At 33.5% G+C, this 25,881-nt stretch overlaps 1 protein-coding gene across 5 annotated transcripts in view; it reads left to right on the top strand.

Moving 5' to 3' along the window:
- Positions 1-25,881, top strand: part of LOC145944593 (cytotoxic granule associated RNA binding protein TIA1) — a 445,453-nt gene that overhangs the window by 190,414 nt on the left and 229,158 nt on the right. For all 5 annotated transcript variants that reach the window (XM_083053014.1, XM_083053042.1, XM_083053024.1 and 2 more), the window contains exon 3: positions 7,778-7,835. In XM_083053014.1, coding sequence (XP_082909140.1) covers positions 7,778-7,835 — 58 coding nt within the window. The remainder of the gene's footprint in view (positions 1-7,777; positions 7,836-25,881) is intronic.

Raw genomic sequence — 25,881 nt, 5'->3', positions numbered from 1 at the left:
AAGGAAACTTCCCGTGCGCGCACGGCGACACTGCCCGTGTGAAGTAAACGGTTTGGTCAATGAATAAATAGAAAACCAGGGGAAAACTTGACGTACTAAAACGCTTCTGGATCTCGTGGCATACACGTGTATCTGGAGATGCAGTAATCACGGAGCTGTCCGACGCAGTAACATAGAGCGTACTGCCGTTGACTTATAGCCAATGTGAATAAAAAATGGATACGATTTTAGCCTAGAGGCAATTTTCCGTGAACATTTAACAAAATCAATAAAAAATTTCAACTCTAATTAAAAACTTCAAAATTCAAGTATATGAAGTATTATTTCAAATGGAGTGAAAGTAGTTCTATATATATACGTTAGTTTTCCGATTTTATATTTTTGTTAAGTAAAGTTTTTCGACATTATAATTACTTATAAAAGTTCTGCGTTATTCATTACACAATCTGTATTAATGTAGTTATGTAGTTATGTGATGAAAAGCTCGCTAAGATATCAAAGGTATGAACTTTGTGATAAAGTGCTGTTTAAGAATTAAAATGCATAGAGCAACAAAATCGCACGTTTCTCATGGCAACTAAATCTCGGTGGAGAGATGTATGTACACAGTAAAAATATTTTTCTTCGCAAAAAAATAATACTGCAAAGTATCTTTAAGATTTTATGTCACACACGCACAAGGACACATACAACACACATATATATAACATCACACAGATCCATACGCACACATTTTTTCAAGAAGAAAGTTTTTCTTGCGAACAATCTTATTAGAAAGCAATAATAATCTAATCTAATAAAAATGATAATCTTATAATGAGACAAATATAATAAAAATTATTTTATTAAATAATTAAAAAATTAAATAATTAAATAATTAATTAATTATATAATTATTTTGCAAGTTCTAAATTTTTAATAAAAAATATAAAGCAGAAACTAAAATTGTGTGGTGGAATAAAGAAATCTGACTATCCAATTATAAAAACTTAAAACTTGCAAGTAAACAAAACGGAATGGAAAAATCTTCTTGAAAACTTTCTACGGAATAGTATTGCAACAATTTTGTATTAAGATTGCATATTATTCGTTTTTAAATCTTTATTCATTTCTACAGAATCAGCTTTCTCTCTGTATCTGCTGTTTATAAATTTTATATTATTTCGTAAGAAACAAGCAATAGGAAATTAAACAACAAGATGAGTAATTAATGTGTGTTATATTCTTAATGAGTTATAATAATTGATAGTATAGGATATATATAATTTTATAATTATATTTGTTTATAAATATATTAATTATAATAATTATTATATAATATATATTTAATAAAATAATTTTTATATATAATAAAATACTTTTTAAGAAGGGTGTATTGTATTTAATAATATATACAGTAAACACACACACACAGAATTCTTTTTCGAAATTATTATTATTATTTATATAATCCGAATAAAAGAGCTTGCGTATTGTTCTGTGAATCAAATGTAATCATGATGGAATTGGGAAAATGATTATTAAGATTACTTGATCTATCTGTAGGTATATATTTATGAGCGTTTGCATCGATTATAGGGTAACTCCGGGTAACTCATAAATTGTCACTGAAGCATATAGTATCGATTTCATATACAATCAGCATAATCAATTAATAATAGACAAATTGAAATTCAAACACTATCGAAGCCATAACGGTTGTAGCAATCGTACCGAAAATGACGTCATTATAAATCAATTTTCTGCTTACAATGTCTCGACGGAAAATCGATTGTCCTAACTGTCGTAATGTGCAAATGTACGATTTGTTTTCGTTCCTATCAGAGTTAATTAATAATTAACATAATACACAAAATATTGACTCCATTACCCTAGATATTGTTTTCTCTCATCTCTCATAACAGCTATTAGACATTATTACATATAAATTGTGAGAAATATTTTATAAGCATTTAATTATTACTTTAATGAAATACTAGTGAAATGCATGCACATTATAAGAAAAATATTGAACTTAAAAAATACTAAAACTTTGTAAATTATTTTTTTCTTTCTCCTTCAATTTAATACGTACTTCAGAATGAATATTAAAGTTGAATTAATTTTTCTCTTGAAATTTTTAAAAATGCAAAAAATCATTTTCATAAAACGCATTCTACGTAAGTTGGCTCGTGCATAAATAATCAATGATACAGAAAGATTTTAGATTATATTACCATAAATTTTAAATATAACAACAATAAAAGAATATCTTTCAGTTATCTCTCTCAGTAGATATACAATAAACCATATGTTTTTTAATTTCCCTGTATTAATTTCCTTGCATTGTATCTGATATATAATTTTTCAAGAACAAAAAAGATGCTGTAAAAAAAAAGTTTAAGTTATTCTCCGCAATGGAACAGAGCGTAAAAAAAGTTATCTTTCTCGAAAATAGTAATTTGCAATATTAAACGAGATTTCGCGAGAACATTTAAGTTTTTTTTCGCATAAAATAGTTGTCGCACGTGTTCGCGCGATGGTAAAAAGAATCAATTAAATCGGCACTATAAAAACAAGCAAGATTAATATACCTCGAACGTTCGAAGTACCGATATTTACAGCGTAATTAACGATAGAGCCGACACGGAGGATTGTCATGGGGGTTTACTAAAGATCCCGGTTTGCGAGTATGCGTCTCGTACATGTGCGCGCGGAAAGTAAGCGAATGTTCCGTAAATTTCTTACGATAGCATTTCTGTGACTTATTACCGTAGCAGGCGAGAAACGTTAGTGGTGCCGCGTCGACTAATGGCGCCATGTGGCTGGAAAATAAGAAGGCATAAGTAAGAAAACGTTACAAATCCACCTCGCTGTACTGGTGGTCGCGTCGGCCATAACGTTAAACGACAATATAAGACCGGTACCCTTCGTCATGCGAAAGTCCGAAACGGCCTTACTACTATAAGTACATTAAATGTACTTATATAAGATACCACACTGACCGGTAGGCAGCCAAACCGCGCATCAATCACGATAATAGGACAATAAATATCTGACCGGCAGGCGACTGCACTGGCTAAGGTCAAAAGTGCAGCAGCTTGCAATTTCTGCCCGATTTCCTGCCGATACCCGCTCGCAATAATTCAACCTTCACATCTGTAATATGTAATCGCTATCTAAGCCCCTACCCTACGCGATCCAAGTCTTACATTAAAGTGCCACGTTGATCTATTCCGTTTCTTTTCAATGTCGAAGAACGCAATATTCTATACGCGATATTGTATGCGAGAGTTTGATGGTCTGCAGACGAGAGATTTGCCGTTTTTCATGCATAAATTCGTATGCATAGACTACAAAAGGCGAAATAAATCTCGCACTTGGCCAACCAGAAAATTTCTCGATTTTGTTTACGCGATGGTATGAAGGCGATAAAAATTTTGGATTTTTCTCATGTCGACTCCATTCGTAAATATCGACACGTTTCATTATAAAGTTGCATTAGAATTATTTGAAATTTCTGTTATGTGAGAATTACGCAGTGAAATACTTAATAAGTTATTTTTTGTTTCATTCATTATATATATACATTTTAATATTATTGTTAATGATTTAAACTTCGTATCTTTAATCTATTTCATTTAACTATTATAATTATAATATTAATTATATATTTTGCTTTTAACGAGCTTTCTTCTATTGTAACTTTTAATGCTATACAGATAAAAAAATGTATCTATATTTTATTTATTTTTCTAAAAGAGCATTATATGTATTGTATATATATATTAATTTATTTAAAATATTAAAACCGTCAATGTGTGATCAATCATAAAATTTCTTGAAATTTCTTAGATTCGAACATTTTTAGAGTCTTTATAAATACGCACTACTCAATTTATTTAAACAATATATTCTTATTGTTCACAACACGTACAAATAACTATATTTAACGAAAGTCAAGAGAATATATAGTTTCTATAGGTAGACGCAGATGAGAAAACTCATAAAACTCACGCATATGTGATTACTTGACAGGAATACATAGTATCGATAGTCGCTCATTCCTTCCCGAGCAACTGAGAGAAATGCCGGGTCGGCCTCATTTCGCGAGCAGGTTATTTAAAACGCAAGTTTAGATATACGCGTGAGGTAATACGAGGGTGGTGTATCGGACGCGGAAAACTTCACCCTTTTAATATATAAATATGGCGGAAGGTGTGGTGGTTCCGTAGCATAAGGCGCGTGTGCATTAACTGTTCAAAACTACGACATGTAAACTTGCTTTCCTCCTGTATAAACCATAAAACAACGGGCTCTGGACCGGTAGACGACTTCGCGCAGCCCAGGCTAACTATTAAAAGTTGCAAATTGCTGCAGACACACTGCGGGCCCCCGTGTTCGCATACCGGCCGTCTTGGGCACTCGCGCGCGCGTTCGTCCTGTCCTAACTTACTTACCAGACTTACTTGTGCGCGCTTCCTTACTTATATAGTCACTCGCTTACTTACTTATTCCCTCGTATTCCTTATCCTCCGCACACTTTTCCGTGCCGCGGTTTTCCTCGGTTAACATTACTTGTTCCCGTCATTCCCCTTTTCCGGAATAGCTAGTCCAGCGAAAAAACCCCGAAGAAGAGATTGGATATTGTGTGTATCGAAGTAACAAGACGGCAGAAGCATACTTTACTGTGTTCGTTAGAACCTCGCTTATAATTATTCCCGGACATACTCGTAACTAACAATCATACCAGTTAGTTAGAAATAATTCATATTTATGTTATGTACTACATAATAGACATACAATAATGTCGTTTATTTAACTTCTATACGCATACTGATATCCGATATACTATCTGACAGACTATTTGCTACGGTTAGTTTACCGTTTAGTTGTGGCGTCCCAATGCTGCGCTTCCAAATATATTTTGTAAAATAGTTTACGATGCGCGGCTGGCTGGTAATCGTACAAAGCATCGCACGTGGGCGTAAATGCTTTATCAAGCGAGACGGAGTATTTTGCCTCTGTTCGCACATTTCTCTATAATTCGGTTTAATTATTATCATATCGATTTTAGAGATGTGCATTTAGCATCAGCGTGCAAATGCGGGTTTGCGAAATTGTGAAAAATATATTTGTTTGAAGACGTAAATCCCACGAACAGTTAAATCAAATACAAATCATATAATAATATGTAGCATGATAATTTCAGTATGCATATAATTCATAAAGTCTATTAATGACGAATTTTTCTTTCTCCTATATTTCGTAATGAAACTTTTTTATTATACATAACTAATAGCTGCAAATTATTTGTTATATCAGATTGCGCTGAATCAACTTCATATATATTGTTAAAACTGCTTTCAAAAATTACTAATGGAAAAATAATAGATTCATCAATTCATTAATCAATATATGGCGTTTTTATATTAAAAGACTTAATACGATATTTTGTGCATTATAATATTTTACAAATCATTTTATTGTTATTTTAGTACAAAAGTAGAAAATATGTAATTTTATAAATTTTGTTTAACTATATAAAATACACTTTAATAAATTATATATTCATATCAATTATTCTAAATATTAATGAAAACGTGGCCAAATCAAAATATAAAAATATAAAATACTTAAAGCTGGTCTTTATTGAAATAATATCGTTAATCTAAAATTACTTGCGTCTTAAAACGCTTTTCTATCTCAGCCTATACGCCAATTTCATAAACTCTCATAATCCAGAAGAGTTAAATAGCTGTCCGAAGCTGCACGAACGACGAGAGTTGGCCGAGAGTCAGCCGTGCCAACAACCAAGAAAATGAAAAGTAACGATTCAATATCAACGCCACACGGGTTGCGTGTACCAAATTAACACGTACTGATACGTCCGGTGTGTCGTCCACGTTGGTGACACCATTCTTCCATTAATCCTGTCTACATTTTCTGCGTATCGTGCACGTGACTTTTATTACTCGCGTGCATTCGACCGTAACGTTTTACTATTTCCTGCTTATATCATGCTCGTGGAATCTATCACTATTAATTGGCAATAGATTACGTATAAAAAAATGAAATCGCGACATTCAAAGCATTTCAAAGTAATTTTAGATTTAATAATTTATAATAAAATAATGAGAAATACACATGCTTAATATTGCTAATAACAAAAAAAATTTTAGTGATAAGAGACAATATATTTTTTCGGAATTTTTGAAAAGCTTATATTAAAATAAGAATTTTTTTTAGAATAGACAAATAATATAGCTACAGGTTCGATACATGTTTTTACATGAAATTTTGCCGGAGGTCTTATTAATTGTCAATAAACGTTTTACAAGGGAGACATATTGTACACAGCACTGTCCTGGAAGAACGATGCTGTTTTGTCAATACAAATCAATGGATTTCTATCATTCGTAATTGTATTCTCTGTGTTAGACATTTTGACAATATCAAATCAATGATGAATGCTATACATGCGTAATGATAATAACTTGGTTGAGTTAGCCGTTGGCGTTTTGCAAATATCTCGTATACATCGCGAAATTCAATATGGCAAAACTTATTCCGCGACTCGTTCGTGGATCTCGCAGCGTTTACGTGTCTTCATTTTTTCCCGGGACGCGATCGGTTCCAACGAAATGACTTTTACTATCTATCGAATATCTGCGACGCCACGAGAGCCGGTATACGACGATGCATAAAGAATCCAGTTTACGGCATCTGTTAGAACTCGACGATACCCGACACGTCCCATTTCCGCCGCCCGACGTCTTCTCCAAAGTGAAACCACTTCCTCGCTACTGGAATTTGCAGATCCGATTTAGAAGTAATGTGTGATCGATTCTTCTAAGTTTGACTTAAGACATTTCTGTAGCTCCAAAACTTAATAGCAATGCAGAAATATAAATATAAAATATATTAAGCAAGCAAAACTTATATACAATGTTGATATGAAGATTAAATTGTCAAAAAATTATCAAAAATAATTCTTAACGAAAGAAAAAATTTTTAATTTAAATTTAAACCGGATTGTTATATGTTAATGTGTATAATTAATAACGATTTAACGCGTCAATTTTGGCTACATAGTACATATATTTATACATATATACAAAGTGTTTCAGAAATAGATAGCCAAACTTTAAGAGCATATTCTATTCATTATAAGGATGAAAAGTCATATAAACATAAGTCTGGAAACGTTTTCTTTCCAAGTTATAAACACTTTTTATTTACAACAGATAACATGTCTCGCATCGACGTCTCATAGATTATCCTTCTATTAACCTTCCATTAAAAGTAAACAATAATCTCCCGATTTAAACCTCTTAGATTTTAACTTATGGAGATATCTTTAGTCTTTCGTGTCGTTTATGTCAGGCCTGCTATTATGAAAGTGCTCCTGCAAAGCCTATTATCGCTTTGTTGTGAAAATATAAAATACTTCGAGAATGTTTAAACATCTTCAACAATTCATAAAACATCGATGCGAGGTATGCATTAATACAGAAGAAAATTATTTCCAATAATTTCTTTAATAATAAATATTCTTACCACAGTTTGTTGTAAATAAAGTGTTCATAACTTAGACAGAAAGCATTTTCGAATCAATATTTATATACCTTCTTTTCATTCTAATGGTGAGTAGAAAATGCTCTTAAAGTTGGCCATCTATTTCTGCAACACATTATATTTATGTATGTAAATGTTTTTTAAGCTTCAAATATGTTGTTTATCTTTTGCATTATTATATAGCATGTTAAACGCATTTTGTCTTTTTTAAATGTTTCAGGAGATGAAAGTTAACTGGGCGACGTCGCCGGGTAACCAACCAAAGCAGGACACGAGCAGTAAGTACACCCACTTTTCAGATTTTCATCTTTACACGGAAAAAAATATTTAGCATCGTACGTTTTACCTTTGATCCTATACTTGCTTGACTTGTTGGACTCGCACACTAATTAGACAGAATAGAGAATTATTCTACAAGAGAATTTTTAAAGCCATTTTTCGTCACAGAGCAAATTAAATTTTTAATAAATTATATATATATATATATATATATATATATATAATATATATTATGTGAAAAATATTAGGAATTTTTCATTGAATAATAACATATTAACCTCCCAGTAAGTGCTCGAATACATTCGATCCAAACAAACATATTTCTATATTAATCTAATATTATTTATAACATTAATGAAACCTAGCAACATTAATAAAGCAGTAATATCTTTATTAATTTACGAAATTTCTAATAGAAATTTATTACTCTATTATAATCTAATTGAGTATTATAGTTCATTTATTATCATTACATTGTTATATTAATACAATATTTGTTCTCTCGATTCTATCTATTAATAAACGTCTTTATGAAATACATATATATTTATTTTATTAAATCGTGACAATTAATTTATTATTTCTATTATGTGTTTGTAATATATAATTTAGTAACATATAATTTTATAAATTATTTGTCAATGCTACAATGACTCGCAACTGTAATTCAATACTATAAATAACATATTCATTGAAATTTAGAAGTACAAATATTAATAATGTTATAGTAGCTAGAATATATTCTCAAAAATATTTCAAATGCTTATTTTTCTAATTTTGTTCTCTAGTGTTATTTCAATTTTAATTTTTAGATAAAACATGGATTTATAAATCAATCTTGCAAGAAGATATTTATTTTACATATTAAATGTTTTATATGTGCTTTTATAAAACCTTTATCATATTTTCTCTTTTAATGATTATTTCACAAAGCCCATTATCGTGGAATAAAGATTAAACTAATTTACGCAGACTGGAATAAAATAATTCAATACCAGTGACATTAAATTAATATTTTACTAAAAAAGCATTTATTAAATACATCATTAATAACATTGTTCTACCTTGATTCCACGCGACTACAATTACTCGTATGTTTAATTGAATCGAATGTTTAATGTGAACTGATGTTCGTGAGACTCTTATTAACTAGTAACATTGGCAACAAGAATTTCTATATAGAAATTTTAATGCACAATACAAATTCATAAATTAAAAGAAATTGATAATAAATACAAATATTTTTTTTATATTATGCTTCTTTTATAACGATATTATTGTTTTATTGTACTATTTTTATTTCAAATTTTTGACAACATATTAGAAGAGAGAAAGAGAGAGAAAACAAGTTTCATAAGATTTATAGGTAACTGTATAGATAAAATAAAAATGTGTTGTTTTGGTTAGTATCTAAATTCATATATACCTATGTGCATATATAGCAGTGCCAATTTCGCGGATCGTCACGATCCGACAAGCCATTATAGCTTTTGTATTCGATACAACGTGTTAGAAATAGATTTTCTAGCATCTCGTGGCACTGAATAGTTTTCAGCGTCAATAAAACATGTTCCAGTTTTCTTATCGTTGAGAAGAGAGAAATCGTTGGAACGTTACTTACTGAAATGCACAGCGAATATGATTCAATCGACAAACAATGCTCATAATTGATTATCCGTCATGATAATGATTATTATCTGCAATTTTCTATTTTTAATTTGGGCCATAGATACTCTGACATAGAGCGAGCAATAGTTATTACAATGTAGCAGAATAAATAATGTATGAAAATATGTAACAAATGTTGTGTTACATAAAATTCTTGCAAACGTAGTTGCGCGAGAGATCTTCTTAAAAATTTCATCGTGGATTTTGAAGTGCACAGTTATAATTTTGCTTAATTTATTATTTCAGCCTTTGTGTATATGTAGATAAAGCATAGGATATTCAGTGAAATGGGACTTGGTGTAACAGTTCCATGTATTTCTAGAATAACTTGTACGCGTAAGGCTGTCCGGTACAGCGGTAGTTCGGGATTAGCGTACGTCCCTTGTAATAATCTCTTTTGCTTCCTGTGTCTGTGTACCTCGGGGAATCAGCCATAAACCACGAAACCCGTCATAACTACTTTCTTCCAACAATCTCTATATGCTTGCGCGCATAGGAAGGTTGATGCATATGAATGCGGATTACAATGCAAGCTGTATGAATTAAGGTTTTTTTAGTTTTCTCTTTTTTTTTTTTTATACAAAAACATCCTTATATCCCCGAAATAATACGGACACGAGACGAACTTACAAATTTTGACATACAACTTATTGTCAATTATAATAGTGTGCGAATAATATGAATGATAAAATAAAATCCACCCGTTACGTGACCAAATCCCTCGGCATCGACGTTCATGCCCGCGAAACGGGCGGCTTGAAATAATTTAACAGGCACGCATGACGGCCAAATAAATATCTCAGGAAGATTCCCTCTACCCCATTCCCCGCGCTCGTTACACGTGTGAAAAGGTGCGCGGTCGCGTTTCCGTGCGCGCCCTATTATATATGTAACGGCGGCGGCGGCGGCTTGTACGCGTGTGCGTGCTTGAAATTCAGTGAGAGCGGCAGCAATATTTAACTCAGTCTGAAATTCCTCTTTTTATGGACTTGTAAAACCGTGACAGGCACATGGGACCCGATCCCGCCGTCTCACCCCTCCTATCCCTCGTCCCTGCCGTTTTGCCCTCCTCCCCTTGTTACTCTACCTGCATCCCCTTACTCTCGAACCCGACTCACACCCGCTGACGCGGTTAGATGGCAGTATCTCGTATCTCTTTCCCTTGTATCGTCCTCTTTCCTATCGCCGGTCGACGGTTCGCCACCGCGCGTGTATCTCTCTACAATCACCTTTTCCGCTTCCCTTTTTCCTTCGGCGTCGCCATCCACCCACCCACACGTACCTCTACCTACCCTCTACACGAGCACTCTTCTCTCTCTCCAAGTACTATATTCACCACGGCGACAAATGCAAAACTAAAACGTATCTCTTCTATGCCCTCTGTAAATATGGTATAACTATACAGAGTGGCCAGACCTTTTTCCTCCCGCCTTCGTTTTCTCTTCCGCTTCTCTCTCTCTCTCCACTCACCCGTGTCTACTTTCGCCATCTTCCTCCCAATCATACATATACAGCATTCAACGAATGGATACGAGGGTCTCGTGCAACTGGGACGACGGGTTGTTTTACTTTTCCGCGAGAGATTGCTAGTAAACTCCGATGCACCTGCGCGCATCCGGTTGTGACTCTTACGTCGCGCTTGCACATAGGAATATGTTCGTCCAGAAGAACGCGATAGGATAGGAAAGGAATCCTAACGTGTGTCAAATGCCTGCCTGTTTTGTTCCTTGTGCTCAAATTGTTATCTTGTGTTCAAATTTATTTCTTTTCCCGAATTGAAAAATCGTAATATTTAAAAATTCGCTACTACGTTGCGCGTCACATGCTGACAGTTATGTTGGCAATTTCTGTTCGTTTGTATGACGCAACAATTTATTTCAAAATGTTATATAGTATTATATGTGATATTGAACGAGGCATAAAATAATTTAAAGAATTTTCGATTAAAAAGAAACCTTTAGACTAGAAAATATCGTTTATATTATTATCTTTTCGTTTAAGAATTCGTTTAGATATTTTAAGAAAAGTTTATTTTATTTCTAACATGATATTTATATCGTTGATCACTTTTCTTATAACTACAGATTTTAAAATTTACATTATTTATAATTTTATTATTATTATTAAACAAGAGTAACTCATATAAAGAGTAAATCTTGTCGAATTAAAATTAAAATTTTGATAACTGTTCGATAAACTAATCACGTCTATAATATATGCCGTAAAATTTCAAACAATATTTTACAATCAAAAGCCAAAAATAGTAGCTTTTGTTCAGAATTCAAACGATACAGGGATATAATGTTTGCAAAATGTCTCTGCAATATTACAGATGTATTAATTTTAAGTTAGTACCAGCTGGTCGACTGTGACTATAAGACCGGTCGTTTATGCGAGTGTCGTATAACGTAATACGCAGTCGTGGGATATCTAACGCGAAGTATATTCCGCAAAGATGAAAATATAGCGGCCGAAGATAGCCTGTTATGAAAGCACAAACGACGATAGTGCAAACGGCAAATTGCGGTAAAATATTTTGGACTTTCATGTCACACAATATATTTACCGTAGAACGCAGTCGTGCTCGTATAAGTAATAAATAAAGCTTCATAATTTTTACTTAAAACAAATAACAGTTTTATTTGTGACGTTAAAGCAGAACATCTTTATAGTTTTAAAGATAAATTATTATAAATCCTATTTTCTTATGTAGGTGTACGCAATCGTATTTTACATAATCTTTTATACAAATGTAACATATAAATGTACATGTAGATACATATTCTCGAAAGGGCATTTGAAATTCATTAAAATTAGCAATGCTCGAAACTTAAAGCGACAGCCGAGCAGCATTTGCATAATTGCAGTTTGTATAATTGCCATTTCAATTATCCCAATCTCTATGCAGATTTGCTTATAATCTCTTATAGTGATAGTAACCCCGATATTATAGATCAATTTCACGTCGAACCCCTTTAATAGCGACATGTAATCTCCGGCACCCACATCGTTCCAGCTACAAATAGATACCGATCCGTCGCCAGGTATAAAAGAAGGAAGTTCGGAAAAAAAGAAAAGTTTTCCCGTTCTCTCCTTTTCTGCTTTGATTGTTAACAGAAAGGATACTTGAAGAAGAGGCAGAGGGAAATAAACAGCTGGAAAGCATAGAGAAAGGATAAACAGAGAAAGAGGATTGTAGTGTCGTGGCGAAAAGCTCCGAATTGAGTTTGGCTAGTTGACTGCGTAATCGCTCATCGTTTTTCCTGCATTATGAATCGCGCCAAGGGATAATCGTGCCAGTATTTACGAGGCTTTTCGACACAAAGGGGTTACACCCCGAGTTCTACACTTCCATATTCCGTTTATTCGCGGCGAGAAACGTTTATCGTTTAAACCATAAGCCGCATGCGTCTTTGCTGTTTACGCGCATTACTGCCGCTATTATCGTTATTAACAAGGTTCAAGCCCAAGGGGTGTCTCACTCACCAAAAATTTGTACACGTATTGCGAATTATCGGGAATTCCAAGTAATTCCATGTAATGCGCCGTGTAATTATAAATAATGCGGCGGAATTACGTGTAATACTAAACAATATAAAGTAATTCCATGTAATACTATGCAATATAAGATAATATAAAGTAATTCCATGTAATGCTAAAGTAATTCCATGTAATTCTAAAGTAATTCGATATGTTTGTTTATCATTTTTTGTTTTACAAATACAGTAAGTAATATATAGAGTATCTTGCAGTTTTTTCCAATTAAATATTCCTCTTTATTTACTAAAATAAACACTATTTAGAAGTTTTGCAAAATGTCAGAATATTATAGGATATGTAATAACATTTTATAAAATTTTATGTATCGTTTCTGATTTCATCGAAAATAATATCAACTCTTTTCAAATAAAATACAATATATTCAAATGTTAGTACTAAAACTTTAATTTAGCAAAGAAAAATGCAATTAAAATGGAGAACGATATTAAGAGAAATAAATGTATAAGATATTATTATTAATTATGTAATCGATATACATATTATGCAAAAAATTCAAAATTAATATTTTTTATCATACAAATATTTTTTAGTTGAAACACCCAAATTAAGATATCCCTATATGTATAATACTTAATATATAACAAGACGTTTCCGATTATAAATAAAAATAAATGAAAAAAAATTATTTTAAACTGACTAAAAAATTCAAAAATTTTTAAAAAGTCAACTAAAAACATTTTTAATAAAAATTTATTTATATGTTTATATTAAATTTTTATTTCTTTTATACGAATTTAAACACAAAATACAAACTTTTAATACTGGGGGTCGATCATGTAACTTTTCTTTAGAGTGAAAACGTGAAAAGTGAAAAATTTTGCTCTGTTCCGCCAATCACGCATTGGTTTCCATAGTGAAATTATTCACTTTTCACGTTTTCGCTCTAAAGAAAAGTTACATGATCGACCCCCTGATCTGATCAATTATTAATGATTTTATAAATTATAATATTTTGTTATACATATATTTGTATAGAGTTGTGTTTACATATATATATTTTAGTTAGGTAGCATGTTATATAGGTAGGTCTATATATTAGTTAGCTTATATATTATACATTTTTATTACATAGTTAGTCATTACAGAGTTAGTCATTATATATTTTCTTTAGTTCTTTGTATTTTTTTTCAATTAATTTTTTTTATATAGTCTTCTGTCTTCCTCGCGTGATGGAAAAAGAGACGAATAAAAGAAGCGAGAACGCGTACATGTGCACTACTACCGAAGCACTGAGTGCATATGTACGCAGTACATACAAGAATAAACTTTGATTTTACACACACACATACAAAACTTATTTTATTAAATTTAAAAAATTATTTTTCTGCGACTATTACCCCTATTTATCTGAAATATTAATAAATAATCATAAATTTGACTCTCAAAAAAATTGTAAATCAATGCGAAGTAATACGTAATGCGAAATAATACGACGTAATGCGAAGTAATGCGAAGTAATGCGAAGTAATGCGTAAGTAATTCCAGAAAAAATGTACATGTATTGCCACAGTGAGACACCCCTTGTTCAAGCCCTATTTCTCGCATTCGCTTCTGCCTTAGTATCTCTCGCATTTCCACGATCTCGCGTCATCGAAACAACATTTCTATCTCTCTCTCTCTCTCTCTCTCTCTCTCTCTTGCGTCGCAACGATTTATGTTTTACGGCCCGTAAAGATAGCATCGATCTGCCGATTCGTTGTAAATCTGATTCATGTTTGGCGATTCGTCATCGCCGGGATTCGTCGATAGATTACGGAAATACGTTCGAATAGAATTTCGGGGGAGAGAAAATTCCTATCGCGATTTTTACGTGCAGCGCGACGCGACCCGGTATCAATTATAATGAACTGCTGAGATCGCTCGAAAGCAAATATTTTAACGTACGTATATGTATATACGTATACATATATACGTATACATATATACTCGCGAGGAATCCGCGATTTAACCGGCGACACGATGCGGATCAACGGACCGAGAAAATAGGATGTATCGGGGGAGACAAGTGCATCGTGAATTCTCTTTGTTCGCGCTGTTGCATCAAAGCCCTCGTTCAGACACACTCGTATACATACATGAAACATAGACACAAATATGTACGCGCGCCTCCGCGTGCCACCTCCGCCCGATCCAAACCTTGTGGTGTAACGACGCTTCGTGGTGCATTGTGCGGCAAGAGCCCTGCCGTTGGCATTTGTGGACAGCTCATGGCCGATGCGATGGGAGAATCGGTAAACCACGATGTGGTATCATATCGAAATCGAATCTTGCGCCGGCATCATACATGAGCTAATAAGTATGAGAGGATTTGCTTCCGGTATTCGGAGACACAAAACTGATTCGATAATCAAAAGCCGATGGCAACGCGAGATCTTTCAAACAGACGACGCATGTGACACATTCTGTATGAAGGAAATAATTCTAAAAGTCTTTTTTATTTTAATGTCCAGCTGTTTTCATACAATTGTTTCGCATTCAATTAGTATGCCTGTGATACGTTTCGCTGATGGGCGAACGTAAGCATTAAAGGACACGTGCAAAAGGAAACTGCTCTGCAAACTCATTTTATTAAATCTCTCCCTCTTCACGAGACTATTTATATTCGTAACTTTCCATCATAAAAAGCGCTAAATAATAGCATGCTGTATTAGATTTCCGCTCGTCGGTAAAAGAGTTAATTAATGAAGTACAAGAAACACACGGAGCTTTCATCGTGATAAAAAAAATGTGTATATATATGTATATATACATATATCATATATTCCGCATAATGCCGTCCAGATGCCAGCCAATGTTTACTACACGTCAAACGAAGCACTGCCGCTTTGTCGTAAAAGCACCAGACATCCACCGGCCAGCATACACGCTGGCTCGCTGGTGTGTAATCACAGATGCACCGGGGGAAAGCTTACTACGTTCCGCACGTTTGAATGTAATTACCGAGACGCAAAAACAAACGCGAGAAATTATTATATTCCGCTTCCGGGCGACCGTGCTCCGAAAACAATCAGATCCGTATGCAATTTCTAGCCTGCGACCGTTACAAAGGAAGTTCGAGCGAGGAAAATTCGTTACTCCCGCGCTCTCTCGGTCCCGAGCTTTAAGGATTATTTTCACGTGCGCCCATCGGCGTTCCCGCTGATGGAAGGATACGCGCTTTAATCAAGTTAATGCAACCACGCGCCCTACCCCAACCCTCGTCTCGCACTGCCGCCTGTACCAACCTCCGCGTGTACATACATGTCTGACACGTAGAGCACGTGCACACGTGGGATAACTTTTATGTGCGATACACACTTTGGGAAACGGTGCCACCGTATATACAATATATATATATATATATATATATATATATATGTATGTATGTATGTATGTATACCAACTGGAAACTTCGAACTACGAGCTCGCTTTCTACGAGAGCGTGTTTTTTGCAAATTGGTTTCAAGAAAAATGTCCGGCCAATTTTCGAGTCACTTTTTCAACGCATGGCAAACGAGGCGAGGCTATATCCCGCGTCGCGCTTTTCATGTCAAGGAAAACACACAACATTCCTGCTCGCGTTGTGCGTGTATTTCAACAAATATTATCAGACGTAAAGGATGACGCGTTGCGCGACCAGAACGTTTGTCACGACGTGTAATCCGAATTTCGGCCAAATCGCTTACTCGTACGCGATGACAGCCGTACAATAAATCTCTGGTCGTGACGCATGTCCTCTACGATAAAGACGTGGTAATTTGTGGAGCATCATCTTTCTTGATTTCGACGAAATACTGTCCGTATTTCGCAAAATATTTCTTTCCATCTCATATGTAATGTACAATATATACATATATGAGATTTTATATATATAATCAGATAATTATTATTGTCTGTGTTGTGCGATAATGTCGCGATCTCACATTTATATAGTACAATCACATTTTTCCAGTCGAGTTAAGAGTTTTGAATAAAAGCGTAGCGCGACTTTTAAAGAATACGAAGATTTTTTGCGCCAATTATAAAAAAGGATTATGCATAAACGTGCTGAAACAATAGCTAGATATAGAGAACAATATGAAATGTCAATAACTCGCCATCGTTAAAAGCACTGGGGAATAACGGATTTGTTTGAATTTCGCATAGTTTTCAAAACGTCAATGGATACTGTAAAAAAGAGATCCCCGTATTTGTAGTCGTTACGTACGTTTCACGTATAGCGATGCGGGGGATCGTCCTGTTTGTTCGGCACAGAGAAGCGAGCATTATTTTCCGCGAGAAACACAAAAGTTTCGGACGGTGAAAATGGACGCGCGATTTCAAATCTCGTCCGGTGACCGAACTGTAGTAGTATGTTAAGAGTTCCCTTAGGAGAGTAATAAGGGTTGTCGTTTGCCATTGTTTCGCGGCCGGTGGACAATCAATGGACAACGGTGCAATATTCGATAGTGAGAATCACCGCGGTCCCCCGTGTGCGATAATTCAAGTACCATGAATAAGGTGGCCTCTCTTCGGTCTAATGTACCGCCATTTGTGTTATAACACACCGCCGATGTTTTCATCGCGACCCTTTCTATGTGTGCGCGCCATAAAGATAGATATCCGTGATTTAACATTCTCTTATTGTCCCACAAGTCCTCGTTAAATATACGACAAATTGGAATCCCCCGAGGGAAACTACAAACAGCAAAGAATATATTCGAAACATACAATTATTTTTTTATTTTTTCTTAAACACGCGCATATATTATAATTTAATATTTATATTTTTGTTAAAATTATTAAAATTTATCATTGCTAATTTCTTATAAAAATCTCTTCGTTTTGCGATATACGGATCAACAATGGAATCAAGAATTTTTTATATAATTTATATATAATTTTTTTATTTACATTACATTTATTGTATTTATTGCATGCACTTTGAATAGTGATTCATTAAAGATTAGTATTCACACACAGTAAAGACTGGTAAACAAATCAATATTTTTTTCTATATTGCGATTTATTATACGCGCATGATTAAGTATATGTGCTAAACGCGAGCGATATTAAACGAGGATATTAAAAAGATTAAAAAGGCACTAGAAAACATGTAAGTTTTATAGAAAGAAAATGAAGTGATTTACGAGAAGATGCTCGCGTGGTGATCACAGCGCAAAAAATACGGCGCAAGCGAAGAAATGTATCACATTGGTGTTTATCTATATCTTACCAGATAGCAAATAATTTTAAAATACAAAATTTATCTGCGGGATGGAAGTCTTATCCGAGAGAAAATTATTTTGTCGTCGTGACACGCCGGGGGAGGGGGGACAGAGAAGGGGGTTAGGGTAAAGAGCTTGCGAACGATATGAAAAACAGAGTTTATGGATAGTTATAAAGATTACGTCGCGCGAAGAGAAAGAGAGTTTGTCGTGCATATGCTTTCTAGAGCATTCTCTTAAAGTCTCATGTTCTTTCACAGCCGACTACAGATTATAACATTTGATTTATATTAAGAAGTTGGTCGACGGCTCAACTACCAACGTTATAGATACGTATTTAGCCAGTTATTTATGTCAAACAGTTATATTATACGGCGACATTTAATCATAATGAGCGACATGAAATAATATAATATCAGATCTCTCTGTATTTCATATATATATTAGAAAAAAATATCTAATTAGCGTATCGCGATAAACGTATTTTATCTACTCATTATGATAGAAATATTTAATAGCTCGTACGTGAAAACAAATAATTATTCTCGAGTAAAAGACTTCGTACCGTACGGAAATGAGATTTTCAGATACGTCGCGATTGTAAGAAACATTTCTCGCGCATATTCTGATATGTAAGCCCTGATATGTAAAGTTAAGGAAACGATAATTTTTCTCTTGCTATGAATATGAATTGTGCAGTATATATATATACGCATCTAATGTATTACAAAGGGCTTAATTATTGCTTTGCTTGCGACCGTCTACCTAAGGAAAATGGTGTATATCATTTTAACCAGAGCAAATTTTTGTAGAAGGAAAACGAAGTTCCGTGTACAACTAATGATGATATATACAATAAGACGAGATAGGTAGCATCATACTTTGCAAAGATGCAATATTATACCGAAAGTGTATGTAACGTACGATGATGTTATTATACTGCACAAAACCTATAAATTATAAATATATATTATTTTAAAATTAAATTACATTGCGGATAAAATCTGGAACAAAAATACTCGCATATAACACGTGAATTTATAAATTCTACTTTGAAAGCATGAAATATTTCAATTGCTCAATATTTTTATATTTATTACGTGATTCTATAAAATAATTCTCCTTTTTATTGTGATTTTTATTGTGTAAAATTAATTCTGTTAGGTGTAATCTAATTCTTGCGTTAATTAGTTTAGTTTCTCCGTTGCTTTATATTCATGACAGAAATATTTACAAAACTATCGAATTTTATGCACTTTGATTACACATACATTACACCAAGTTATTGACTAATTTTAATGTAATGGCAATTATGCTCCGCAAATTAATCATATCATCGTTGAAAGTATAGCGCGCATGATTTTAAATTGCGATATTCTGATTTCTCGAAATTTGCTGCGGGCGTCAATTGAAACGCCAGTTGCTCATTCGGAAGCGGCCAAACTGATGATATAAATTCATATGCCGTATGCATGGTTAACAAAAACCGCATAGATGTTTTAAATAAACCACCGTCGGCCATGCCACAAGCTAGTTCATGTTTCCGTGACTATTTCCCGAAGTGAACCTGTGGATTAGCGAAATATGACCGCTTTAGGGGGAAGTGATGGGAAAAATTTTGCCAGAAATTTGCATCGAACTCAACTCGGTAAAAATGCAAATTTCATCGGCATCGAACGTGACTCGTTTCCAAAAACGGCGAAAAGAAAAAACAATAAATGTATCTTTCGAAAATATCAACGAATATCGTTTTGTGTACTGCGTTTGATAAACAGTAATAATTTTTATTGTATTGTGCTCCAACAACTATAATTGAACAGCAAAAATAAATCTTGCCTATATGCCGATGTATTACACAATTTTAACAATATTATAAAACAAACTATTCATTTAATTCTGCAGATATAAAAAAAATATTTAAAAAAATAGAATAGTTTTAATAAAATATTGTAATACAAATAAATATTGAAGGCAATAAATAAATATTGAGAATTTTTAATAATTGATATGTTCTATATATTCTTCAAAATTAAAATCGATTAATTATTATATAATAAAAACATTTTTAATAGAATATTTGTTGAAATATATTAAATTTTTTATATGCCTTGCGTGAAAGTTTCCAAAAAATTTATGCAAATTATAGCTATTTTTAAAAAATGCAAAATTTAAGTAGCTATGAATATGCCATTATTTATAAATGCGAATAAATTATTAAAAGCAAATAAACAGTAGAATTGAATGATACAATTGAACGATTTTATTAAAAAACGCGAGAAAAACAGTTTATGTCTATTAAATTTTAGACTGATTGTGAGTAGATTATGGAAGCTTGTGAACTTACTTGCCATTAGCTGCAATAAATTATCGTTATTGCATATTATATGGCAACTACGTACTCTGATAATTCATACCTCGTAAAATTCTGTGTTTAAGAGGCACTTTAAAACAGTTCGTTTGATTACTCCTTTGCTCCACCGATTAGGTAAATCTCACATATCGCAATTAAGTGCCTCAGTCATTAAAAACTCGCGTACTAATCGATAACTTTATGCCAGTTCAGTGTGTATATATACGACAGGTAGTTAATGAGCTTACACGCAAAGCTTGCTCGCAAAGTATAATTGAATAAACGTTTATAATCAATTACGTTAACTTTTATGGATATGTTCTATGGTTTTAATATTTCTACAAAATCTCTGCTAACGGATTATTTCCAAATATTTTAGAGTTATTTAAGAAAATCGATTAAAAAATGAAAGCTGAGATCCAACGATTTCACAATATTCATTTTCTATGGACTGCTTCTTTTACTTTCACATAAACATCTTTTCCCTTGCATTTTTCTTCTTTATATACGTCTCGGTCAGCCTCACTTTATATACTCTCTAAAGATAATAAAGAATTTCGGAACGGTTAAGTCGATACTCGAGAGAAGTACAGCTTAACTAGATGCACTCCCCAGTGTGCGATATCTGGCCGCTTCTCTCGCGACGCGATGCAGTGTTCTTTCTCAGTCTCTCCGAGCGAATACTCTTACATACAGCGGGATATTACGTACGTAGGGGTAACGGGAGGGAAAAACGCTTTCCTCTCTGCAAAAAGCGCTGCGACGATGGGTAACCGAACGCCACAGCATCGCTGGCAGCAGTTAGAGGCCATCGTATCGCAATATCCGGCCGGAATAACGACGGCGGCAGCCAACCGAAAGAGCCGGGTACGCGAAGCCACGGGGAGCCGTTAGATCGCCAAGGCCCTTAAATTAGCAACGACGTACCGACGATACTGGGGGAAGCCCCGAAGTATAGCGCAATTTCGCACCCCCAGACCGAGAGCAACTGCGTTGGGCCGCGGTTCGATATCGAAAAAGTATAAACCAGTGAGTATGCAAATGCGCTTCCGCAGCACCGTGACGCAGTAGTAGCATCGACGGCAGTTCGGCCACGCTCCGCCTGACTCCTCTCCCGCGCGCACGGACGCATCGAATGGATGGATGTGTTCTCCTGCATGCAAAGCCAATTGTTCCTGCTTTTCATACAAAGTAGCGCGCAAGTCCGCGTGCGACAGCGTACCCGTCCAAAATGTCCTATGGCGATGGCATTCGCTTCTTTTTTTCTTGTTTCAATGCATATGATAGGCTTGATTTTATTCAATGAATAAAAAAGAGGAAGGGGTAGCCAAAACGCGTTTTATAGTCAACAAAGATTTACGTTCACGTGACAAATACACATCTGTGAGTTAAATTAATTCGTAAAATGATTTTTTTTAATATTATATATAGGTAACATAGATTTTTTTTATCGGAATAGACAATATATAAATGTAATTTAAAAGTTTACAAAATTATTTAATATTTGTATTATTAACGTACAAAATCATCAAAGATTATATTGCGTATAGCTGATTTGATACTTATTTAATATGTTTAACGACTGACTTCTAAGATATTATTATGTATGTATATATCAATAATAAAATAATTGGAAAAAAATTTCTTAATCTCATATAATCCATTAATTATAGATAATTAATTATAAGATAAGACCATAATCTAGAGATTCTAGAGTCATTAAGATGATATTAAATAGCGATAGAATAGACAATATTAAATACGCGCGAAGCTGACTTAATTTAATTAATAAAGTATATTTGTATCCCAAAACTATTACTCGCTTATTTTACATATTAACACTTTCATTTTTATTTTATTTTATTTTTTTTTAACACCACTGTGTGTTCACTTGGCGGTATAGAATTCTAGCCATTCGAGATCGCGACGACACGATAGTGTATAAAGTGCATCTCGCCGACGATAATTATCCGTATTCGTACGCGCAACGGAGGTCGACAAGAGAGCGGCTCGTATCTAGACACACGTCACTTCCATATGCTGCCTAACAGTGCGCATTGCTTCCGGGGAAGTTCGCAGGTCGACAGAACGTTCCGTTTATTAAACGCATTTATCTTCCGCGAAAATCATTTTCCTCTTTCTCTCTCTCTAATTAGACGTATTAAAAATAATTTTCGGCGAACATGCTTTAATTATTCATACACAGGTCCACTCTGTGACTGCACGGACGTGTGCCTTCCTTACTCGTAGTGTGCGTATATTTATGCATATGCACGCGTATGTTCCCGTACATGCACGTAGACGTAACCATGCCTGGTAGCAAAACGTTATAGAAATACGCGGTATACGAGGGCAAACCGGCGAGCGATTAGGCGTTGACGTCGGTGTACGACTCACGTGTAAATATGTGTGCATTTTGCTACATCCGTTCGTACATCCGGATGATACATATTTATGACGGAACGTGTGCTGGGTGGCTGAATGTGTGCAACTAAACAGTGGCACAGAAAACGGGGGTAGAGAAGAGAAAGGGGGATTATTTGCAAAGCAAATGGTGCGACGTGGCTCTAAGTGGCAACGGCAACCGTGTACGCGACTAATCTCGTCCTTTTGAATTTCTCGCCTCTGTCTACTCGGTATCGTCAAGCCCAATGCTTCACATTGTCTCGCGAGTGCTGACAAGCTCTCTGACAAAAGTAAGATTAGAATTTTTTAAATGCGATAGTAGTTTTCCCCCCAATAGTCGCGTGCGCTTATTGTGCGCTCTGTCTAAAAAGTACAATGCAGCAATAATGTGGAAAGAAATGGTGTTGGGTGTATACGCGCATCTGTTTATCCATACAAATGGAAGAATATTTTTGCCTCTTTCGCAACTTCTTTATGCCATTTCGTATAAATGTCTATTATTTGTCATCTGCAAGTCTGCGATTTAAATTGCGAAATCTTAATATATATATATATATGTATGTATGTATATATTTACATTTATAAACGTAAAATGTAAATAAGAGACCAAACTGATCTAGTAAAAACTGATCTAGTAAAGATGCCGATAAAGCTACAAGAAATATAAATTTAATGTATTTTTCTTTAATAGTGAATGCGCAACAGGTAGGTAAATACTTCAAATATGCGACGATTGCATGAATTTCAAAAGCATCGTTCGATGCTTCAAGAATCAGAATTATCAAGGAAAATATTACGTCTTTTAGTAGACCAAGATATGCGGCAACATCGTATTCATAATAAACAAAACATGTTAAAGAAACATTGACAGTTTGATTTCATGTTGGCACTCTGCAGTTTTAGCAAACTTAAAATCAGAAAAAACAAAACATATATACCATTATGTAAAAATATTGATAAAATGTATATAAAATCAAAATATGCAGTGATAAAATCTGATATTTTATTTTATCTGTTATATGAAATAGTTATCTATGTTTTATCCGTTATATAAAATAATCTTACGAAAATTTAAAATATTCTTAGGATACAAATTTTAAATTTGCTAATACTAAGCAGATCTGTAGAAATGTTTACACTTACAATTAGACTCAATAAAAATTGCACGAAATTGAAGCCAAGCGACCAACAACAATGCTAAAAACGTCAACATCTCAAAACTTTTACGAAAATTGGACGCTATATGGCAAGAAATAGTTATATTAATAACTATATTATTTTTAAGAATTCTAGAACTCTTTTAAATCTTAATTATTAGCAATATGCTTTTTCTTTGTTATTAAAAATTCTAAAAAGTGCTACTTGCAATTTTAATACAAAAGAATGCAGGAATAATTGTTAGAAATTTTTAATCATACGTATACGTAAACATCAGTAAAAATATTCGAGTTAAATAAAATCTTTCGTAATTTGATCAATTATTTTTTCATTATCACAAGGAATCTTAAACAATACTATTATATTTGTATTTTGTGGCAGGAAACGCAGAAATAACTGCCAGGATTTTGTAATCATATATTTGTGCACACAAGTAAAATTTTGAAAATGTTTTAAATTGATTTTATATTCTCTATCTCTATTTAAAAAGTAATGTAGTATTTCAATAAAAATATATTAACTGTAAAAAAAATAGTTTTCTTAACGGTTTTCTCTGAACTGCGCTGATTAATTCTTGTTAATTTTTATAGAATACTTTTTTATTGCTGCACCTATTATATTAATGTAAATTCTATTTTTATATATTGATAATTGTGTTAGCAAAAAAACTAAATTTCTCGATTTATTTATAATATCTATCTTATATATATATATTTATGTGTGTGTGTGTGTATAAAAAATAATTATCACTCACCAACACACGATGTGCAACATCGGAGTTGTAGTACACTACGTTGATCTGTAAAAAAATACAAATATCTAAATTATATAAAGCTGTGTCCGTAATAATTAATGTCTTAAAAATATTATTGTTCAAAACTGAGTTTTCTACATTCGTACATTAAACAAATATTAGATAAAAAAATTACGTAATTTTCAGAAGAAAATTTTTTTACATGTAAACTTTATAAAACATGTTAAATTAGAATTATATTATACAATGGTGCAAATGAATCATTATGGAAAAGATAAAACGAGAGAATTAATTTTACGAATAATAAATAGATAAAAAAATTGATTACCCCACGTTGCTCCGACGTCGCCTGATGCCTCACACGATTTTCTCCGTCGTGTTCATCTCTTGCTGCTGTTTATGCCGCTGCTCACACACACTCACGAAAACGCAGTTAATTATAATTGCGCACGCACTTATCAGTAGGATACGACGATCATGCGGCACTTTGCACCGCATTCCCGATATTAATTGTATACAATGCGCATTAATATTTGCGACGACAGAACAACGCGAGAATTTCGCACGAAGATTTTCTCGGCGCTCGAAATTTATGCATTATTCAACGATTCTATATATTTATTATTAATACATAATATACGCTTGTATTTAAAGGCTTTAATTTTATTATCTTGCATTATAACAGATGTACAAATTACAAATGTACGAATTAAAATTGAAAATAAACACCCGCGGATGCAATATATGCGAAACTATGTTAACCAACATCATGTATATGTTTGTTCGCATGATAGATTTCAATGTAATCTATGAATCTTGCGAAATACGTGTTTTGGCACTACAACAATCAACAATGTACGAACGTCGATTTTTGTTAAAAGAATTGTAATATGATGAGATGAACGAGGTAACGAGAAACTAACCTATAAACGCGTCGCGATGCTATGCTCGATCCAAGTTTA

This window comes from Prenolepis imparis, unplaced genomic scaffold, assembly GCF_030444845.1.
Source record: "Prenolepis imparis isolate NDT839.2.m4 unplaced genomic scaffold, iyPreImpa1.0 SCAF_1, whole genome shotgun sequence".
Classification (NCBI taxonomy): Eukaryota; Metazoa; Arthropoda; class Insecta; order Hymenoptera; family Formicidae; genus Prenolepis; species Prenolepis imparis.
Note: the sequence above shows the minus strand (reverse complement) of the source record. Positions and strands in the feature narration are given on the sequence as shown.